The sequence below is a fragment of the Cylas formicarius genome, unplaced genomic scaffold (assembly GCF_029955315.1).
Source record: "Cylas formicarius isolate icCylForm1 unplaced genomic scaffold, icCylForm1.1 PGA_scaffold_1__22_contigs__length_36826433, whole genome shotgun sequence".
Lineage (NCBI taxonomy): Eukaryota > Metazoa > Arthropoda > Insecta > Coleoptera > Brentidae > Cylas > Cylas formicarius.
In genome coordinates this window covers 31,448,252-31,469,053 of record NW_026844264.1, presented here as the reverse complement: position 1 = coordinate 31,469,053, position 20,802 = coordinate 31,448,252, and the positions used below count along the sequence as shown (strand labels likewise).

At 33.0% G+C, this 20,802-nt stretch overlaps 1 protein-coding gene across 2 annotated transcripts in view; it reads right to left on the bottom strand.

Annotated features, from left to right (window-relative positions):
* LOC132696556 (pseudouridylate synthase RPUSD2-like) overlaps positions 1-20,802 on the bottom strand; it is a 378,541-nt gene that overhangs the window by 277,495 nt on the left and 80,244 nt on the right. Inside the window, exons 2-3 of one of the 2 annotated variants that reach the window (XM_060661446.1) lie at positions 8,005-8,153; positions 7,218-7,480 (exon numbers count right to left, since the gene is read on the bottom strand). The exons of the other annotated variant lie outside the window; for it this stretch is intronic. Coding sequence (XP_060517429.1) covers positions 7,218-7,424 — 207 coding nt within the window. The 5' untranslated portion in view covers positions 7,425-7,480; positions 8,005-8,153. The remainder of the gene's footprint in view (positions 1-7,217; positions 7,481-8,004; positions 8,154-20,802) is intronic. 2 annotated transcript variants of the gene reach the window in all.

The following is a 20,802-nucleotide window of genomic DNA, read 5'->3' as shown; positions in this document are numbered from 1 at the left end:
TAGAAAATCTTTCATTTCTTTCTTGTTAGAGAAACAATTAGCCGCCATAGCGTTCTTAACATTTAAATATTTAATAACGGATATTTATTGAACGTATCTATCGATACTTTCCAGATAGCAAAAAAACTGAATCTCCGACAATGTGAAGAAAATCATAAAAGGAAATTGTGAATTAACGACGCAAAATATCCGGAATACGTTTTTTCTTTTAAAATTTATTATTAACAAATTGCCTAAATATTAGAACAGTGAGACTTTATACCGAATGGCAGAAGAAAGTAACAGATTTGGGAAAAGATTACTTTTGCATTGAAATATTGAAATAGTTTTCTCAATCTCCAGTTTCGTAAAAAAAATCATTTACACACACAGTAAACCTCATTTATTTATTATTTATACTAAATGAAACTTACTTGTCTAATGGCAAATTGTCGTAATAAAAATTTTTAAAATGGGCACTTTTTTTTGCAATTTTCTGAAATTAAATTAATTCTATTCGATATATTTACAAATGGGGAAGAAGTTAATATGCTTCTTCCTGGTATAACAGTTTACTAAGCAAAAAACGTGCTAATAGTATATTATGCAACAAGTGCGGTAAACGGCATTTGACTCACGAGTTTATTTGACACGTGCGGAGCGAGCGACTTACCGAACGTGTTGCATATAAACTTGCTCTACGACCGTTAGTTTTTGCGTACATTTTCGCAAAACAACACGAATAAGTTCACCGACATGACTGTCAGAATTGACAAACGTCAAAATTCATACCTCCGAAAACATCCGATTGCTCCCAAATTCGTGCGGTAAAATCCCGGAAATGTCCGAAGTGCCTCGGATTCGCGGGAAACAAAACTGACGTGGTAAAGTGACGCTTCCCGCACCCTAGATCGGTGTGTAACAAATTATTTGCAATTTGATGTGGCCAATGACTATGAAATAGCTGGGTCAAAGCGCTTAAAACTTATAAAGCGGACCGACTTTCTTCTGTGTCAGAGAACTGACATTTCAGGATTCCTTTTTTATTCGTCTACAAGTTTAAAAATACGTTCTCATTAGCTTTAGCGCATTAACTGTACTTTTTTTGACTGTTTCTTGCTTCGTAATAAATATAAATAAACCAAACAATTAATAATTCGGGGGTGGAAAACCCTCTTCGTCGTTTCAAACATTTTAAACCTTTCCCCTTCGGAGATAAACTAGTAAACTAATTCAATTAACTTTGTTAATAAATTCGTTCTACGGTCAGATAGCGGGTAACTTATTTAGTCGCCACAAAACTTGCGTATCTATTTCAAACGTTGGTGTGCGCGACTCTCCATCCGCTATCGAAAATTTGAAACCTGGACTTTAGTAACAGTTGGGCGAACTGGTGCGGTTCAATTAAGGGTTATCGTCAAAATAATTTGGACCCAGTTTGCTCAATATTAGGGGTATAATGTTCGATTTGCTTTAATTAAAAGGTACGGACTTACGGAGTTTGCGGTTAATTTAACTTTCTTACTTAGCTGCCAGGCATAGATAACTTAAAGTAGCGATTTTCGACCTGTTAATTATAAATCGGCACTCTGGTGGGGGACATGTTTTTTTGAGCAATTTCATTTTGTAAGGCAAAACAACCAACAGCTAATAGGAACTTCCGTACTTTTTTTATTTTACTACCGTGTTCAATCGCAGTAATTATTTCACAATAAACAATTAAAGAAGAAAACGCCATCGAGCATATTTAAACAAGGCGATATATGTAGCAGGCGGTGTGACGTCACACCGTAGAAAAGTACAGGGCATTGATTTCTCATTGATTTCTTACCAAATTTGCATCGTTAGTCTCGGTTTTTAAGTGTTTAATGTTCAATATTTGTGTTTACCACGGAAACTACTCATTACAAATACCGTATTGTTACTTTTTGTACCAGTTCAACGGTCAAACATCCTGATAAAATTTTCAATCGGGTACTGGAAGATAAAAAGCGAATAAAATAAGTAATGAGAAGCAAAGTATTAATGCCAAAGGCGCCAGAGAGGATAATCTAATTAATAGCTAGAAAAAATCGTTTATTGAACTCTACTGCTTTTTTTTATATTTCATATTTTTTCGCAAATTTGTCTTACCCATTTCCTAATAAAATACAAAATTTATTTATTTTAACGTAGTATTATATTTTAGTAAAGATTAAACCGCTTTAATTTATTTATTTTTTCAAACAAAACGTGTTACGAAAAAACTATAAAAGCCAAAAAACTGTATTTTGAATAGCTCAATGAACAAAAAATATTAAATTACCATATAGTAGCATACACTGAGTTTTCCTATAAATATAAATAAGATTACCCCTGTGAGGCCACTGCGATTAACACAAGTTTAATCGATATAAAGAAAAGATTTTTAAATAATTAATAAAAAAGAAATTTATCATGGCGTATTTCGAAAACAAATCAAGTTAGGACATATGTTACACGTGTGACGGTTTAGACCTGGGTTACCCTGCATGTTATAAGCCAGTGGTACCTATTAGGTGCTTAAATATACAAAAAGGGCGACGAAAATAAACAAAAAAGATATGAATATATGATAAATTATTGACAGTAGCGAAACAGACAGCTTGCGTTTAAATATATCACAGGCGCTGTAAAGTCGACAACAATAAATTTAAATAAGTCCCCAACAAACATATCGCAAACAAAAATCGATAGCTTCAATTTAAAACCACAAATTTCACATTTTATATGCTCGTTGGACGCGAGGTTAAATCTAAATTCGAACGTTAAAGTGGTTGGGGTAAGTTTTATAAACAGATTTTTCGGTAAAAACCTTTGACTGGACAAAAGGCACATAAAAGCATTCGTTTTACAACAGACCGTTTTGACCTTCGGCCGAAAAATACATATGATACATTTCGTTACACAATTTTCCTTTATACATTTTCTCACGATCATAATACGTAATATATGGTTTTCATATCGAGTGTAGACTTTTTTTCAAAACAGCAAAATCGGCTTAAAGATTACGAATAGAAATATAATCGCAGCTTGCTTGTATAATTCTTAATACTTTCAATCCAACGGTGAACATTGCGAGAGTCAAGAGTCATTCTCAGAATTGAAATAAATATATATATGACCTCATTCATTTATGGTGAAATCATATTTTTTAGCTCTTTTTTAATTTTAATTCAACTTCTTTTAGGCATTATACTTTCCGGATGTTAGCAATCATCATGGCTATGTTATGCTATGCAGTGCGTAACATTTTAATGGAAGTTACGCCAAACCACTTCACTAAGTTGGCGAGTCAGGATATTCTCCTTCTACCCGATTCTTCTACTTTTGCCCTGCAGGAACAGTTGCAGCAGACTGTATCGCCCAGGGCAACCCATTGACCCAAGTACTCTAGCAGTCGTTTCTTAATGCACATAAGAACTAGAGCCGCTTCCTTAGTGACGCTATCAACATAAGGAATTCTCTGAATCCGTATTTCTGTGGTTGCAGACAACGTCGAAACCTCCACACCATAGAGCAGTACCGTAAAAAAACAGGATTTTATTATTTTCCTCGTGAGGCCATGATGAGATCTCAGCAGAAAAAGAGCTTCATTTGTATAAACACTGCTCTGGCGCTTTCTTTTCTACACTTGATAGTTTCGTTTTTACAGTATAGCACAAAATGTTGAACGGGATATTTTAATTTTAATTAGATTAGTTATTTTTTCAACTAGTGATTAAGTCCTGGCAGAAATTTTAGAACTTTCTAGTAAAGGGTATTTATACTAATGGTTCTAGCTTTGCTCTACTTAACTGTAAATTTTTCATACAATGATGAATCTAATCTTTAAAGTGCTTACAACACCACACAGTTCTTTTTAGTTTTTAGTATGTTATTAGAATCAAAGAGTTTGTGAGCGCCTGTGTTTGCGATGAGATCTATGTGATAGGGACGTATTCTTTTCTCTCTTGTGGTCTGTGGCCATGCGCTGGGATTTTTTTTGTAAGCTAGAAATGCTGACAGATCCTATATATGACACTATCAGCTACCGCCAAATTATGTAAAACTCATTCTATCCTTCACAAGCATAAATGTTTGCTTATGTTTTCTGCGATTTCCCATGCACATTAAAAACGAAAAATAAAAGCACAAAACGTCCGTTTTGTGCTTTTATTCGTTTTTAATAGTTTTTGGCATTTAAATTGAATGCTCTTTGTTGTATAAAGAAATTTTTCTTCTTGCTAAGAACGTACTTGAACTTGAATACTCGAAAATTGCCCGAGCAAGCTATGTGATTTTCTATTCCATCTTAATTTATAGTTAGCGACATGACATATCGTCATTAATGAAATAGCGGAGGACTGCCTCGTTACTTGGGAATTTCGGCAGTACAAAAAACGTCCGGATTCAATATATAAACTTAAGAGACTTTTTTATTTCTTATCTAATGTACCTTACGGGTCCACTGAGTGCTTTAATTTGCATAATTAAATGTTACAATCAATTTAGTACGCCCATAATTAGAGAACCCAATCAAAGCAATTAACAAAAAGACGGACGTCAAATAACCGACCTTCACCTTCGGTTTTTACCGTTGTTACGTTGCCTCCGGGGTAAAAAATTTATAATAAAATATTGAGTTAAGATAATTGTTACCACGACGAGCCCTAACCCTAAAACAAAATAAAATCCGTTTGAAACGCGTTGTTTTTCGACGACCCTCTTCATTATCAGCATTCTCGTGTCTCGTTAAGGGAAATATCTTAATAAAAATCTGTGTTTGTGTTGCGTAATTTAGGGGATGTCGTGTTAAATCAACCACCTTTTGTTTGCCTCCCCCAACATCCCGTACACGAAGGGCGAAGTTATTTCCCGTGATCGACTCGCATTTGTGTCACTTTGATTAAAGAGACCAAGGTGCAATTTCAATATGAAAAAAAAAAACTCATCACTTATTGGAGGCTCCGTCGGTAATTGAATGGGACTTTTAAATTTAATGTAATACCAGGTAAGGGGCGATGCTCAAGTCGAAAGAATGAAGTTAAAAATAAGTAGGTACTTGAATGTTTCTACGTACTGGTCTATGTAACCCTACTCTGGTATTTAATAATAGAAGTTGTAGGGTTTAATCTGTCGATTTAAATAAAGTATTGGATATTGAAGTTACTTTTTTAAAAACTGGAACCCTTTGTATATTATTTAATAATTTATCCTGATTTAAAACATACATAAAACGTTATAATTATTTTTTACATTATGGCCAGAATTAGTCATGAATAAAACCTTCACTTACTTGGTCATGTAATATATGTTTACACGAAAAAAAGCGGAACGGAAAAAATTTTCAACAAAACTTTTGAAACCTTGTACAACATACTAGTAAGAAGTATAGTTGAGGAGTATGCGTTGTTGGACTGGTCTCTTCTTTACCAAAAATATGCTGAGGAAATAAAAAAATAAGAAGAAATCCGCACTAACGTTCTTTTTTAACTTAGTTCATTATAAATAAAATTGTCCTCTTAAGCAGTTTCGACTGTAACCACTATTTCACAAATAGAGTTAACCCTTCCTTATTCCGTATATGTAATTTACCGAAAAAGTCTAAAAAAAGAAATGAACATTTTTAACTGTGGTTCCACTAATTCATTCCAGAACCACTTGGAAAAATTAGCATTTAAACCCTAAAATATTGTATAAAGTTTTATCTGTAAATTTCACTTCGATGTGTATTTTGCTTATGCTTATGTTTTTGATTTATACAAGGAACTTAGTTTCACTTCTTTCTTTTTTTGCGATAACCTGCTGTTAATGTAAACACAATTTCTGTTTGTAATCTATTACTGGGCTGTGAATTCTGTTGATCGCAATTAAATAAATAAACATTATGAATTATACATAAAATATATATAAACAACAAAAAATATCAACATCATCATCATAGATTAGCGTTACAACCATGGATGGGTCTTAGCTGACTGTACAACTTTTTTGCAATATATTTATTAAATTGGAATATTGCGCTAAATGTTCAAAATGTCCTGAATTGTCTAGAATACATACCACCATACCCACTTTCCAAAATGTTTAATGCTTTTATCATCCAGGAACTAAACTAATCACAATTTCAACTTTGATATTACTTTTGGTACTGCTATTTTGATGTGATTTCAAAACATTTTTGAGTATCTCGATGGTCTCTAGCAACATTCAAAAGGAAAAAACTTTTTGACATTGACATTTATATGTAGAGTTCACAGTTATATACGCTAATCTACAGTATAATTAAGTTCTGATAATGCAAGCAAATACGGGGTGCATGCTGGAACCAAATCAGCCATGTTTCGAAGTATTCCAATTGAATTCGTTAAATCAGTATTCCAAACAAGTTGTACAGTAATGCAAGTATTTATTCCACGTGCCAATAGACCAACAGAATAAAAACAACAGTTCTAAACACTCTATTACTACTAGGTTATACATGAATATTACTGACCCACCGATTCGACTACTCTCAAATCTCATCAGGAGACCCTCATATTGATTTGAATTCGTATTAATGTGACTAATAAACAAGCTTAAAATTTACTCTTAACTCCTATAATATAGGCAACTACTTAACAATTATCTCTAGTTAAGTTTAACTCATTTGTATTGCTAAATTATTTTGAATTAGAAAAATTTATAGCACTTCTTTAATAATTCATGTTAGGGTTTTTTTAAGTAACTGAAAAACTGATACAATGTTGAACTGTCAATTTAAGTTCTCTAGAACTTTAATGATATTTATGTCTCTTATACTTACCTATACTGTCACATTTTATACGTTTTTGTACGTTTAGTAAATCAGAAATGAGGCGGGTCACTGCTCAAGCAAATGATCTCTTTAACCTTACCAACGTATCGATGGAATATATTAGGTCATTTTTACTTGTGTTGATGACGAGTATAAAGTTCTTTTTACTTACATTGTGTGTATATGTGATTTATAATACTGCAAAATAAATAAATAAAATAAATCCATCAAAGTAAAAATGTCAAGAAATGGGGTTTATGTACTCCTTTGAATTAGTTTAAGTCTATAGACAGTACATCTTCCAAGAGCCGGCATCAGTAGATATTATTTCTAGACTTTTTGGAAAACGGTAATGTACTTTTCGATAGATTGATAAATACTTCATACAAGAAGAAATATGAGGACTTACAACGCCAACACAAAATAAAATTCTAAACCTTACCTTTCTTTGTGGTTGCTGACGCATCGCGGGCTGAGCGACGAAAGTCCTAAGAGTCGCCAACGGGGCGGGTAAACCAGTGAGCATGGGTTGCATGTGAAGAGTTGGTGGTTGTAACGGTAGATGACCGGCGGCGTGAATCGGCACGGCAACCATTTTCTGTAGGGGCACGCCCCATGGCAGATACCACGAGCCCGGGTGGTGCTGCATCTTCCACTGCTCAATATTTACTTTATCGATGCAGCACGATGTTAAGTTTTAAACTCCTGCGAAAAGCCAATTTTTATCGGACTAGATGGGAATAAACCAAATACTTTAAAGAAGCAATTTCTGTGGGCGCTATGTGATGTGAAACGAAACCAAAATGTCCCTAACTGTTACATACATGTCGAATTTCACTGCTGACTGATTAATAAAAATCTGAAGATTTCTACTTTCAAAGGGACACATATCTATCATATCGCTTTCGACACAATGAAAATTTCAATTTGGAAGCCCAAAAAATATGGAGGAAATAAAAAATACTCTTGAGAGAAATAGAATGCTACTATATATAATAAAGCAATGCAGGTTATTTCTCTGAATTCCGAAATAGCAACTCTTTTTATGGTAAAATTAACAATAATAAATACAGAGTATTGAATGCTCCAGATTAGAAACGTACTTGCAAAGTTCGTTATAGTATAGTATATATAGTAGTTACTATTTTAAAGTCCCCAATGAAAAAAAAATAAGAAAAAAAATAGTTTTGATGTGAAGATGAAGGAATTAAAAACAAATAAAGCCTTACCTCGGGATCACTAATCACGACTGTTTTCGAAAACGCCACTCACACAGATTACAATTCGTCTAAACAAACCGACACCACCCGCTAGGCGTCATTTAGTAAATTTGAACAATGTGCTTGTGAAGATTTAATTATCACCCGTTCGCGTAAACCTGAAAAAATGTCTTATTAAAACTTGGTTTCATTGAAACTAGCCCAAAAATCATGGTATTCAATTTATTACTGCTAATATGGAACATACGAGGGCAGCGCCAAAATTTCCCGGCCTGAATATAAAAGAAACAAAGTAGAGTAACATTTTTTTATTAATTTTCTAACTTCAATACACTTATTACATCTCTTTATTAACAACTCAATCCCTTTAAAAAAATATTCTTTTGGTTTGTCTGCAAAATGAACTAAAACAGCCACTTTTAACTTAACTTTGTCGTTAAACCGCCGTCCACGTAAGTCCTTTTTCAAATATTCAAACAAATAATAGTCGCTGGGGGCCATATCTGGACTACAGGGAGGATGATCTATCTGTTAGGACCCACACTCTAAAATGGCAGCTTATGCAACACCAGCAGTATGGACAGGTGCATTATCGTGCAAAAGACGCACGCCTCTGGTTAGTTTTCCTCGACGTTTTACACGTGTGCAGTCTTGCAATTTATGTAATAATGTTGCGTAATATTTACCATTGACAGTGGTATTAGTTTCTTTAAAATCTATAAAAAGGATTCCTTCACAATCCCAAAAGATCGTGGCCATCACCTTTTTTGTTGACTGCTAGACTCTGAATTTTCTTGGCTCTATACTCAATTTGCGTTATTTGCGACATTTTTTCGGACACGTCTTGTTTAAAATGTTGTCAATAAAAAACTATTTGACGCAAGACTTCAATTTTTTGAAGAAGACAAAGTTTTATCGTGATACTGTAGCCGCATCTATGTCAGGCCAGGAAATTTTGGCGCTAACCTCGTAGCAACAAAAGAAACGACTTTACTTCAAAACGTTTAACTATAACATCGACAGCCGAAAGCATGTATGAAAATATGAAAGGTATTAAAGGACTTACGCAGAATTTTAACACTTAAGTGGTCGTTAAGTGGTTAATTTTTGCCTGGGCGAGGTTAAGAAATAAATCCCCAAACTCCTCCACCCCAAGATACTGCTGAACTTTTTTAATGTACTCCGTGTGTCTAAAATTTAGAAGCCGCAACTTTTCACTCAGAGTCAAGATTTGCGAATGCGATTGCACTACAAAGTTACAGAAGTTTTTCCCTGCCCTCATTTTCATTAAAGATACATGAAAATCCGTTGATTTTTGCTTCAAGCTCTCTGCGGTTTTACAAAGTGACGTGTCCAGACATCGTCAGCAAAAAAACCCTTAAATTGGGGTTTTGCGTTATTGTGGGGCTTCATAGATATTGTTTAAATGTCAGCTAGTTGATGTTGGCCTATCAAAATGTCTAACAAAAAAAAGGCAAGCAATTTTTGCGGTTTTCCATAAAATTTATTAAAGTCCAAAACGAAAAACAGATTTTGCAATGAAATCACTTAGGAACATAAACGCATCCATCCATCTCCATTCAATTTCGGATTCCGATAGAAACCTAAATTTAAGTTATTGGACTAAACTCGGATAAATTTTCTTAATGACACTATATACAGAAGTCACTAAAAAAATGTCTAAAATTCTGCAGCTAACTTAAAAGCGCTAAGCTCATATCATTTTACAATATTGAGTACGGGTAAACGTGAGTCCATCGTAGTTCTTTGTTTTTTGGATACCCCCCCGAATACCATAATTTTTGGGCTAATGACACGACGTAAATACAATGCACATTTCCATGGAAACAAAACTACACCATTTGAAAATCACACCATTAGGTAAAATTATCGACGTGCAAGGCATAAATTATAAATGAAAATTACCTGTCGAATATTACATGGTTAATTAACAGCGACAACAAAAATAAATCAAGCGCCCCTATAATCTCATTGTAAAGGCTCCAGTCAATTTCGCAAATCATAACACTCCCGTCCGTATGAATTAAATTCGCGGCACACAACCAGGACATGTGCTAAATGGCCAAAAGTTTAAATTTTCGATTCGTCATATCGCATTGTTATCCTATATGAAATTTCATTTATGAAGAAAGAATAAACAAATCAAACATTTGGTGAAATAAGTGGGGATGATTTGGATACTTCACCACTTTTGAGAAATAATCTTGATTATTCTCAATTTTTTTATTTATTATTTTTATTTATTTATTATTCTGCAGATTTCGTTTTTAAGCAAATTTTCTTTATCACTTTTTGTCATATCCGTCCTGTTAAAGGAATTTTATTATAGAGAAAAGGGAGGTTTGACGAATTTTAGGGTTTGAAAACTCCCGCTTCTATAGGTAGCATCTGGAAAACTAGTTTGTAAAAAAAACATCATTGGTCTCTAATATTGAATTTAAAAGTTTCAATATAATATTTTTTATAATTAGTAGTTAATTAGTTATAAACGGAAAATATGATTGTCTGTTGGATCATAAAGTCTTCTGGCTTCCTCCTGGGTCGGTTATTTATAAATTAAACTTGCTGACGTTTCGCCAATTATCATGTTGGCTTCTTCAGAGGTTCACTAAAACTGACGCAGGAGGATTCTAGAAGATTTGTAAATAGTATTACAGTAGCGTTTAAAGTTTTTTTTTTTTAAATCAATGAAAAGTACTTGAAATTACCTGTAAAAAAAATTATAACATACATGATACTTTCCTTTTTCAATGAGCGGTAATAATAATTATGTACTGGTAGTTTTGGTTAGTTGTCAAATAAATTGTTTGTTTTTGTCGTCAAAAACAACCTCTTAAAAACAATTTCGGCAGATTACAATACAACCTAATTAATAGTAGGAGTCGGTAAAAACAATTTTACCACGTCAACATGAAAGTTAAAGACTGCAATAAAACTAACAAGAACTGAGAAAACTTACCAAAAGTGCAATGGTGCAAATGGTCCTTCGAGAAACGTCATTACTAACCAAAGCCTACTTGTTCAAAGTTCAACCATATTTAAAATCATTGATAATACGAAACAAAAAAGTTTGGAAATAATAAAAAAATATTATAGATAGATAAATATTTTTTTAGTCATTCCCCTGGATATTTTCTGAAAGATCAGTATGCAGATTTACGGGCAGTCTCCGATAATAGGTGTATATCTAGATTAATTATTCCTCATTCGGTTAAGGACTAAGACCTGATAAGAGGTCTACCAATTTTTGTTCAGTTTATAATCTAGATAGTGTCCGTGTATAACAATGCATCTGCAAATCCAAAATCGCAAAACTATGAAAACCCAAATGGCTAAGCAACTAGGTAATAATATATTAAAAGTGTACTAGATATTAAATTTATAATCGATACTGGAAAATGATTGAGATTTGTTTGCTAGGGACGCTCAGCAACTCAAAAAGTTAAAACTTTCAGGAAACAGTTGGGAAGACTTCATGGATTAGAAATACCATAAATATTGTTTAAAGAAAAAGTCATCAAAGTCTAGTATTAAGTTCGATTTTCTTGTAATATATTTAATAAGAAATAATGAGTTGTCATCGAAAAAAAAATCATATATACTGTTATTTTTGGTCACTTAGTCCTCATCCGCAACCCTTCCGCACCGACCAGGTTTCGCAAAGTATCACAAGTATTATAAACGACACATCCGATAGCTCTCAACTGATGACTAAAGTAGTTGATTAGTTATTTAAATTTAATTTAATTAAATTAATTAATTAATTTAATTGAACTTCAATTTTGTGGTATTGTAATAAAATAAATAAAATAATAAAAAAATAAAAGCTATTCTGACCAGAAAATTAAAATTGAAATTAGATCAATCAATCAATCAAATCAATATTCAACATTTAAGATCGAAAATTTCGGAGAGTTAGCAACTGACATTTTCGTCACCGAGACAATAGCTATAGCGGTTTCTCTTGGTCCATCTTTCTAATTAAATGAAAATATTCTTTTTTTTTTTTTGCTGTCCTGCCGGTATTGTTTCAAAATAGCGACATGTTAAAATAAATTCGAAATAAATTTTAAGGGGTGTTTACGTTTACGTAAACGAGATAAATGAAATAATACGCCAAAATTGAAATATACCGAGTGGTTTATAAAGAACAGGCAATCTCTAAACTAACAAAATGATTAATTGAAAAAGCGTTTGTAACAAAAATTGGAAGTTTTAGGGTTTTTTGAGATGACAATTACGAATTTAAAATTTACTTATTTTAAGTTCCCCTAGGTGTTTGACTAATTCGAATTTTTTGTAATGCCAATAAATTTTACTTAACATTAATAAAAACACGTCAATAAAACGAAAAAAAATACAATATAATTATTATACAGGGTGTTTTTAATTAAATCACGAAAACGGTTTAATAACACTACACAAAATGTGGAAACATTTTGAAATAATTCTATTTAAGTAAATAAAAAAAATGCACGGTGTCCCATAATTAACAATATAATAAAAAAGAAGTTGTTTATTTCATATGGATTAAAACAAAATACTGTTATCGCATTTTTGAAAATATTTCAGTTTGTTTGCTTGAAAGAAACGAAATAAAACAATAACATGGTTTTTATGCATCTAAAGTATCATTCAGTTAAACACTTTGCTCTGTTTTTGTTACAATTTTTGCATTAATGATAGCTCTAAAAAAGTTAAACCATTTCTTTGCGATAAGAGCATTCATTTAAAGTTTTCATAGTTCTTTAGTCTTAGTGTCAAAAGAGCATGACAACCCATAGTAAACACTTTTCTCCGTTTTTTTTTTCCACCCGGTAAGTTCTTTAAAAATTATTTTTATAAAATGGAGCAAGATTGTGTCTTACACGTAAAACCCCAACGTTACTTTAATACATAGTATCAACAGCACCCCCAAATCATGCTAAAATTGTAACATATAGCTTAATAAATTAGAAACATACTTTTATGGGCTATTTCTTTAATATGACTCAAAACAATGCAGAGTTTTTTCAGGATAATTGCCCTTTAGAGTAATTTACTTGGCATAAAATTAGTCTCAAAATTTACCTTTACTTGCTTCGAGCATTCTGAATTTTGTCAAAAGCTAATTTCTTTTTAAAAAATCCAATGCAAATTATTGTTGACGTTTTTCCATGGTAACAAGACGACTTAAATCGCTTGTGTTTTGAAGGTACGAAATGCATTATAGGTTCATTTCAATAGTTTGGGCTCTCCCTGGCCAGGAAGATGTGCAAAATATTACTTTAAAATGATTCGTCTGGTTCAACCCTTATCGTAAACGCGAATAAGCAAAAATGAAATAAAACTAAGAATTTAAGCTACGATCGAGCCTTCAAAAAAGCAAAATACCGGAACATGTTCGTCAAACGAATTATAATTCTTAAAGCAATTATATTCCCGGTAAACAACGACCTGCAAAATTAAATTATATACCTAATACCACATGTAACGCATCACATGCCAGGCAGTAAATTAAACTTAATAAGCCCGACTTCATTGACGTTCCAGTATATCGTTCCCTAAACGAAATATTTACGAAACGCATTAAAATGTCTCAACGAATACGCATTCTCATTACTAAGCGTCTTTTTATGTCGCCATTTTATACCAAAAAAAAAATTAAATAGGTAATACGGTAAGTAAAGTCGTTTATTTTCCAATTCAACGGATTACCAAAGCGGCACTAAATTTCACGCACCTTCCAACGTAAATGAATAACCTAATGATGATAAATTAAGTGCATTAATAAAATAAGACTGTTATACACTGTGCCTATGTGTGTAAACGTAAATATTTACATCGCGTTATGTATGTTCGCGTTAGATATACCTATAGTAATCAGAGTCGGTATACTGAGTGACCGCGCTGCAATTTTGTGTGCAAATTTTGATATGAAAATAAAAATATATTACGAACATAGTCGAATTTATTGACTCACATTTTATTATCAAACACACCCTTACAATAAGCTTTAAAATGAAGTGTTTGCAACAAATGCAAATTGCAAAAAACGTTTTTTTTTTTTTTTTAATCCAGCTGAGTTATTTTTAAAATAACTGTGTTCTTTGGTGCAATCACGGCCTTCTGAATTAAAGCCAAAGTAATATTACCAAGTGGTCTACAAGGATAACTCCTGCAGCATCCCAAAAATCGTGAGCATGATCTGCATTTTTAATTCAGTTCTGTATCTGTAAGTGAAGGGGGTAGCCTACACTAGGTAGGCTTCAGCAGGCCTGGACAGAACACTTAGGGGATGGATATTATTCGCATATAGAAGAGGTTAGAAATATGTCTTATTGCCTCGTCTTCCTATTGACACATCTTGCACGTGTAGAGGCTACTTAAGCCTAACCTGAATTTGTATTTGTTAAGTAAGCAATGCACAGTAAGAATACCTGCGGTCATGCGTAGCTTTTTTCTGAACATAGTCAGGTGGCTGGTGTTTCGTTTATTTCTTCTGAACATAGGTGGCTGGTGTTTCGTTCGGATAGCCCAATAGCAGCTATCCTAGCTAGACAACACATTTCTGTTTCATCCTATTGCTTAAGAATTTGTTTTCGAGAGTTTTCCTTTATCATCTCTTTAATGACTGACGCCGCTACACCGACAGAGGATCTGACAGCACTCGTAACCATATAGTACACTATAGATGTTGCAATGGTCTGTAGATTCTTCATGTACTTATTTTCATTACATTTGTTCTGAAGCACCAATGGCTTATTCACAAACCCCCGTTATGACATTTGGCTTTAATTGACATTAGTGATGTGTATTAAAATCTACGACAATAATATTTGAACGGCTCTCGTATGGGCAGTTTTGTAATGAAAATACACAACATTCCAAATCCAAAATACGTTCAAGACACAACCAATTAAAATTAATTACATTTTTATTAATTAAATTTGTTATATAATAAAATAAAATAAAATCTTGAAACTTTCATTTGAAAAATTGGGTGGATAACAACATCCTTGGTCACCGTGTACTTATTGTATGGGCTGCTGGAAACCTCATTTTCAAACTAAAAACGTCATTAGTTCATTACAGCAGCTGCTAACGGATTAAATACTCTAAGGATGGCCGTTTAGCTCTAAAAATATTACGAACAATTCGTAAAACAACCGTCTCCCACGATACGCGTATACATACGTACCTCGTAGATCACTTTGCGATATTCCCTAAATAAATAAAGTTGGTGTGGGTTTTCAAAAGATCGAACGGATTTACAAAACCGAAGGCTACTTTTATTGGCACCATTTAACGATTCTAGGTATATGCTAAAAATAGACATAATTCAGTCTCGTTAATTAAAAAAAGATTTAACATTCATCCTGGGGTATGTCTACATACTCACAAAACGTTAATTAAACTTTTCAGAGGCTTTCGGTTTACGTGTAATGTTTGATTGATGGCCTGACCTCGTGTAAATATGCAAATTTGCGCTAAGACGTTTACGTGTTTAACGTTCTATCGTACACGTAAAATGGCGAAATGGGCCAATTCGAACTACGTAGAAAAACTAAGGAAATTGCCCACAATCTAATGTGATGTTGCAAGGCTCTAATATCAAAAGACGCGAAAATATCAAATAAAAAATTCCAATTCTGTTTGACGTACATCCTATAATCTCCGGAGACGCAACACCAATCGCCCGTATAATATTTTACTACCTAGTTTCTTTCCGTCCGCGACTCATCGCCCTAGGTCATGCTAAGATAAAAATGATGTCATATTAGCCAAAACGAAGCCACCTCGGCAGGAAGATTCCGCGAATCCCATCACTTTTATATTTTTATTTGCTGTTCGTATTCGAAAATAGCTTCATTATACTTTCCTATGTCATTAAACCTGTCGCAAACAATAAATACGCTTGATTAATCTTTTGACTTTGATGCGATTCGATTGAAATCGTTCTAACATCGCAACAGATCTGATAGACGACCGAAGTTTGGTAAATAGAAACCGATAGCGTTAAAATTGCTTTGAAAAAAATTCTTTACATTATTTGCAATTCGTAGATATTTCTTTACATAAACTTACAAATATTATATCAAATCTAACTTCCTGATAAACCATTGATATCATAGTAACGCTTTACGTCCCGATCACTTCAAATATTGTTTGTTTCTTTCTTTCTAAATAAGGAGAAGATTCATATTTGCTTTACTTGACTTTGGAGTGATAAAAGTTATGTTATGTTACTTGTTGTTGAAATAGCTATAATATGTATATTACATTTAACGCATCCATCCTACGACCAACATAAATGAATTGGTTCCAGCCAATCACGTTAGATTTCTGCTCGAATTGTGCTATGGTCAAGATGATCTCACACTTTATTTCACATAATAAATAGGGTACAATCATTTTAATAAAATCATATTTAATAATTTAAAAATAAATCATTTCTCGACTCCCTAATTACTGTCTTTGCTTTTATACGACATGGGGAAAGCATCTAAGGACACTCGCCCATTAATCACAGAACATAAGAGAAAACTGGACCATAGAATAACGAATGCCGAGATCGATGTTGCATGTTCAGATACAGGTTTTCTATAAGCAAAACGTTCTGAATTACGTTATACCATAGTTTTTTAAATTAACTTAGTTTACACTACTGCAATTTTTTCTATTTTACAACAAATAAAGATTCGGTTAATTTTTGTAAACAATTTAAGCAGAGTGACTGGACAACTTCCAACGATGACGTCGACCGTTCGTAAATATGGCGTTAGTTTTCCGGCTGGTAGGTTTGGGTTTCCGAATGTCGTCCAATCGCGATAATAATAATACCGAAACGGGAAAGCAAAAATCGTTACGGGCGTGGTCAACAATGTTGAAATTATCAAGTTGCGTTGAGCAAGATCGAAACAAACAGAGCGCAAATCAAGCGGAACAAAATAAATTTCCCGACGTAAAAGAGAAGACGCTTAATAAATTGACAATAAAAAGATGAGGTGTGTCACATAATTTAACGTCTTAACAGACTGCGAATTGCTAATTCGTGGGTACAAAAAGCGCCATAAAGGCTGTGTCGGTTCAAGACATAAAAAAATTCTCTCGCAGATCGATGAAGGTTAAGCCGTTATATTATAAAAACAAGTTTCCCGGTAAAGTTGTTATTAAAATTATCTCATTTTGGTTATGGTTCACATAGCTACTTAGCGGTCATAAGAGCCTTAAAACTACCAGGTCTTGCGTCGTTCAGTCGGCTTAAGACGGCGATGATTTATTGGTTAAGCGTATCTGAATTTTGTCAATATCTACCTACGTCTTTTTTTAGTACTGCCAAATTATAGTCCAATTTCCATAAAATTGGAAAAAAAACAATCTAATGCGCTTTTTATTTCAATGTGTTTAACTTTAATTGCTTTGCCTTGACTGTAAATGGATTTGACTAAGAGACCATAAAAAAATAATAACTAGTTAGTGTGGGAGGTCTGAGATGAAGATTAATAGACTGAAGAAATGTACTTTATCATTAAATCTCCATTTTTATATCACTTGCCGTCATTTTTTTTATCTCATAACTTGTTCCATCGTTTGGCTCTATTGGAATCTAAAGCAACTTGTTGGCGAGTATACTACTCCATTTAGTAGTCTTATTTGGCGCATTTATTTACTCACACGGTCACACGTATTTTTGTTCCCCGAAAAAGATTATGAACTGTAATTTATTATAAAGTACTACTGGAACTTACTCACTGAATGGAGAGCAAAACAAGGACAAAAAGCAATATTCGATGGTGGAGGCAAAACTATAAAGGATAAATGGTCGGGCTTGCTATGTATACGTATAATGATGAAGAAATCAAGTTCGATAGTTAGAGATCATCTTAGGCCGAAAAATATGGTATTTTAAAATTAAAAATCTTCTTTTTTTTTCGAAAACTGACAGAACTGAGGCACTTGCACTTTCAAAGCACTCCTAACCCTGCGAAATACGAACGAGCTTAACAAAACTACGCAATTTATTTAATAAAAACGACCTAGAACGTCGCTGCCAAGCGGGCAACAAGATCACTATTAAAATCGCTCGTGAATTTATAGTTTTGATAACTTCAAACCAGGCCCAACTCATTTGTTTGGTTAATTTTAGATATTAGGTAATTAACTACATAAATCTGAAACGCTATTTTGATGCAAAATTCGAACTGTCCTGTTTTCGGCGCCCAGAAGAAGAAAAAAACTAAATAAATAAAAAATTAATCTTTGTCTTATTTTGTTTTTGTAGTTTCATTTAAAATTAAAATGCGGATAAAAAACTTGAATTGAAAATTCCCTAATGGAACCCGCTCGTCGATTTTTTACTGCCTTGTAAAATTTGGTATTTTAATTCGGAATGCCTCAAGCTGAGTGATGATGGTTTATCGTAGTCAGAAATATTTATAAACAGATGATAATAAACTAGTTTTATAGGAGTATGTCGTCGATACTTTGACTACGGAGACAGCTTGGTTTAAAAGTATAATTCGGTTCACCGTAAATTGTTGGCATCCTGTTAAACCGCCGTCGCGCAGAATTAGGCAAGGCTTTTTTCAACATTAACTGCGTGTTAGCGTGTCATTTTCGGCCAAATTCATTTGACGTTCTTCACTACAATATCTTCAACCTAAATCGAAATTGATAAATCGTAGAGGGAAGCTTTCTCTACGCCGCACGCACCTAATTTCCAACACTAACCTGCATTTGAAGTCATTTCTTTTCAACGGCACAGAGATCTGGGCATATTTTGAGAAAATACTGTTGAAAAAATGCAACACCGTAAATGAAAACCGTCAAATTCAGAACTGTCAGCGGCCATGTTGAAGGCGCGAAGCCTTAATGCGTTCAAAGCGATATTTGATATGTCTGACGCATGCGCAATATTACCGGTATAGATCAGCCTTCTCTATATTTTTCTAATAGCAACGTGGTAAATACAGATGACTCACGCAATTAATAAATTTATAGGAAATCGATTTAGATTTTCAATAGTGACGGCCAGTGTTACTCAATTTTATGTTTCTCCTCACGAAATAATAAAGAAAAAACACCGAAAGAAAAATATGCATAATTATAAGTAAATGTATTACCTATAACGCAATCCTTAATGAGTATTTATTTATTTTAATTAAATCATTTATTAAAGACTTTATTTTGCATTATTACTGAAGTATTTAATAACAATTATAACTCCATTTAATAAAAATTAATACATATTTACGAACACTCCGGATTCCTCCTGCATTGGGTGTTTATGCATCAAACTTTCGTCAATCATTCTATTGACATCTTCAGGGCTTATTTAAAACTGAAGAAGCCAGCAGGATGATTAGTGAAACGTCCGCAAGTTCGATTCATCAACAACCGACGTAGGAGGAATCCAGAAGGTTTGTAAATAGTATTGCAGAAGTCTAAGAAAAAGAAAATTAATAAATCTTAATTCCAGTAGAAGAATGATTAGCGGATTATTAATTTCACAATTATTTTGCTCATAATAAATTTGTCTAAATGTGAATTATAGATTTTGATAATACATTAATGGTTTGTACTCATAAAGGTGAAAAAAGTACGAACGTTATTTATTTATTTTATTTTTATTTATTTATTTATTACAAATAAATATTTTGGCCGATTAATATTACATTTATTTGCTATAAACAAAATTCAATTTGTAAATACAACCACTTCGCATTAACGATAAACAAGTAACTATAATTGTTAAGTAATTTCATTATATCTATAAAATACACGGCAAATAACATTTATACTTTTTATTAATACATAATTTATTAATAAGAACCGATTTATAATAATAATGATGATAATAAATGCCGACAACGAAATATGCATCAAGTTAATACTTTTCCTTTCTTTGCGTTCTGGTAACAAATACGTTTATTAATTGTTTCATACTGCCTAGTTTTAATATGTAATTTGATATCAAACTCAACGATACAAAAAGATTTTTAAAATGTATTCACTGATTTGTTTACGAGTATAATAACATTTCAACATCAACATCAATTTGCAGAATTAAGGCAATTATAGGAACGAATGCATTTTCAAAGCAACAAATAATCACATTCTCCCCTATATGACCCGTTTCACACTATTCTGTCAGTAGCAGCAACGGTCCTATCGGATATCAAACAAAGTCAATTTTTAAACTGCCAAAATTCGTTTGAAGTATTTTTCCTTTCCGAAATAGGAAACATGTGCCTCTGATTACGAGTACGCATACACACATTTTCATTAGTCACGGTATTTTTTATACCAAACAATGCAGAATGCATATCAAAAAAAGATTCAATGAAAGGAAATCATTTGATTTACAAACACGGTTTCCGCCGTATCGTTTAACAATTTCGAAACGTTTTTATCTCAAAATTAAAAAAGCATAGAGTTATCAACATCAAATATTCAATGCATGTTACTAGATATATAGTGTCTTTTGAAGCGACGATAAAAACAATGTTGACAAGTATAGATAAACATTTAACGGCAACATTTTTTCAAAATAGGCCTAGAAAATTTAAAATCATGGCCTGAAAATCATTCCCCTTCTCTATGAAAATTGCAGCGTGATGGGCATACACTTTTCCCGTCCTTAGGCTGCTATATTATCTAATTGCTCTATGGCTGCTAATTATTCTTCAAGTGCATCCACCGAAGACACTGACCTTGTTTATACGTGCACACAATGATATGAAAAGAAAAATCAGCCAATCAAAAATAATTATAAACAATAAATAAGCACGCCACTAACAACTG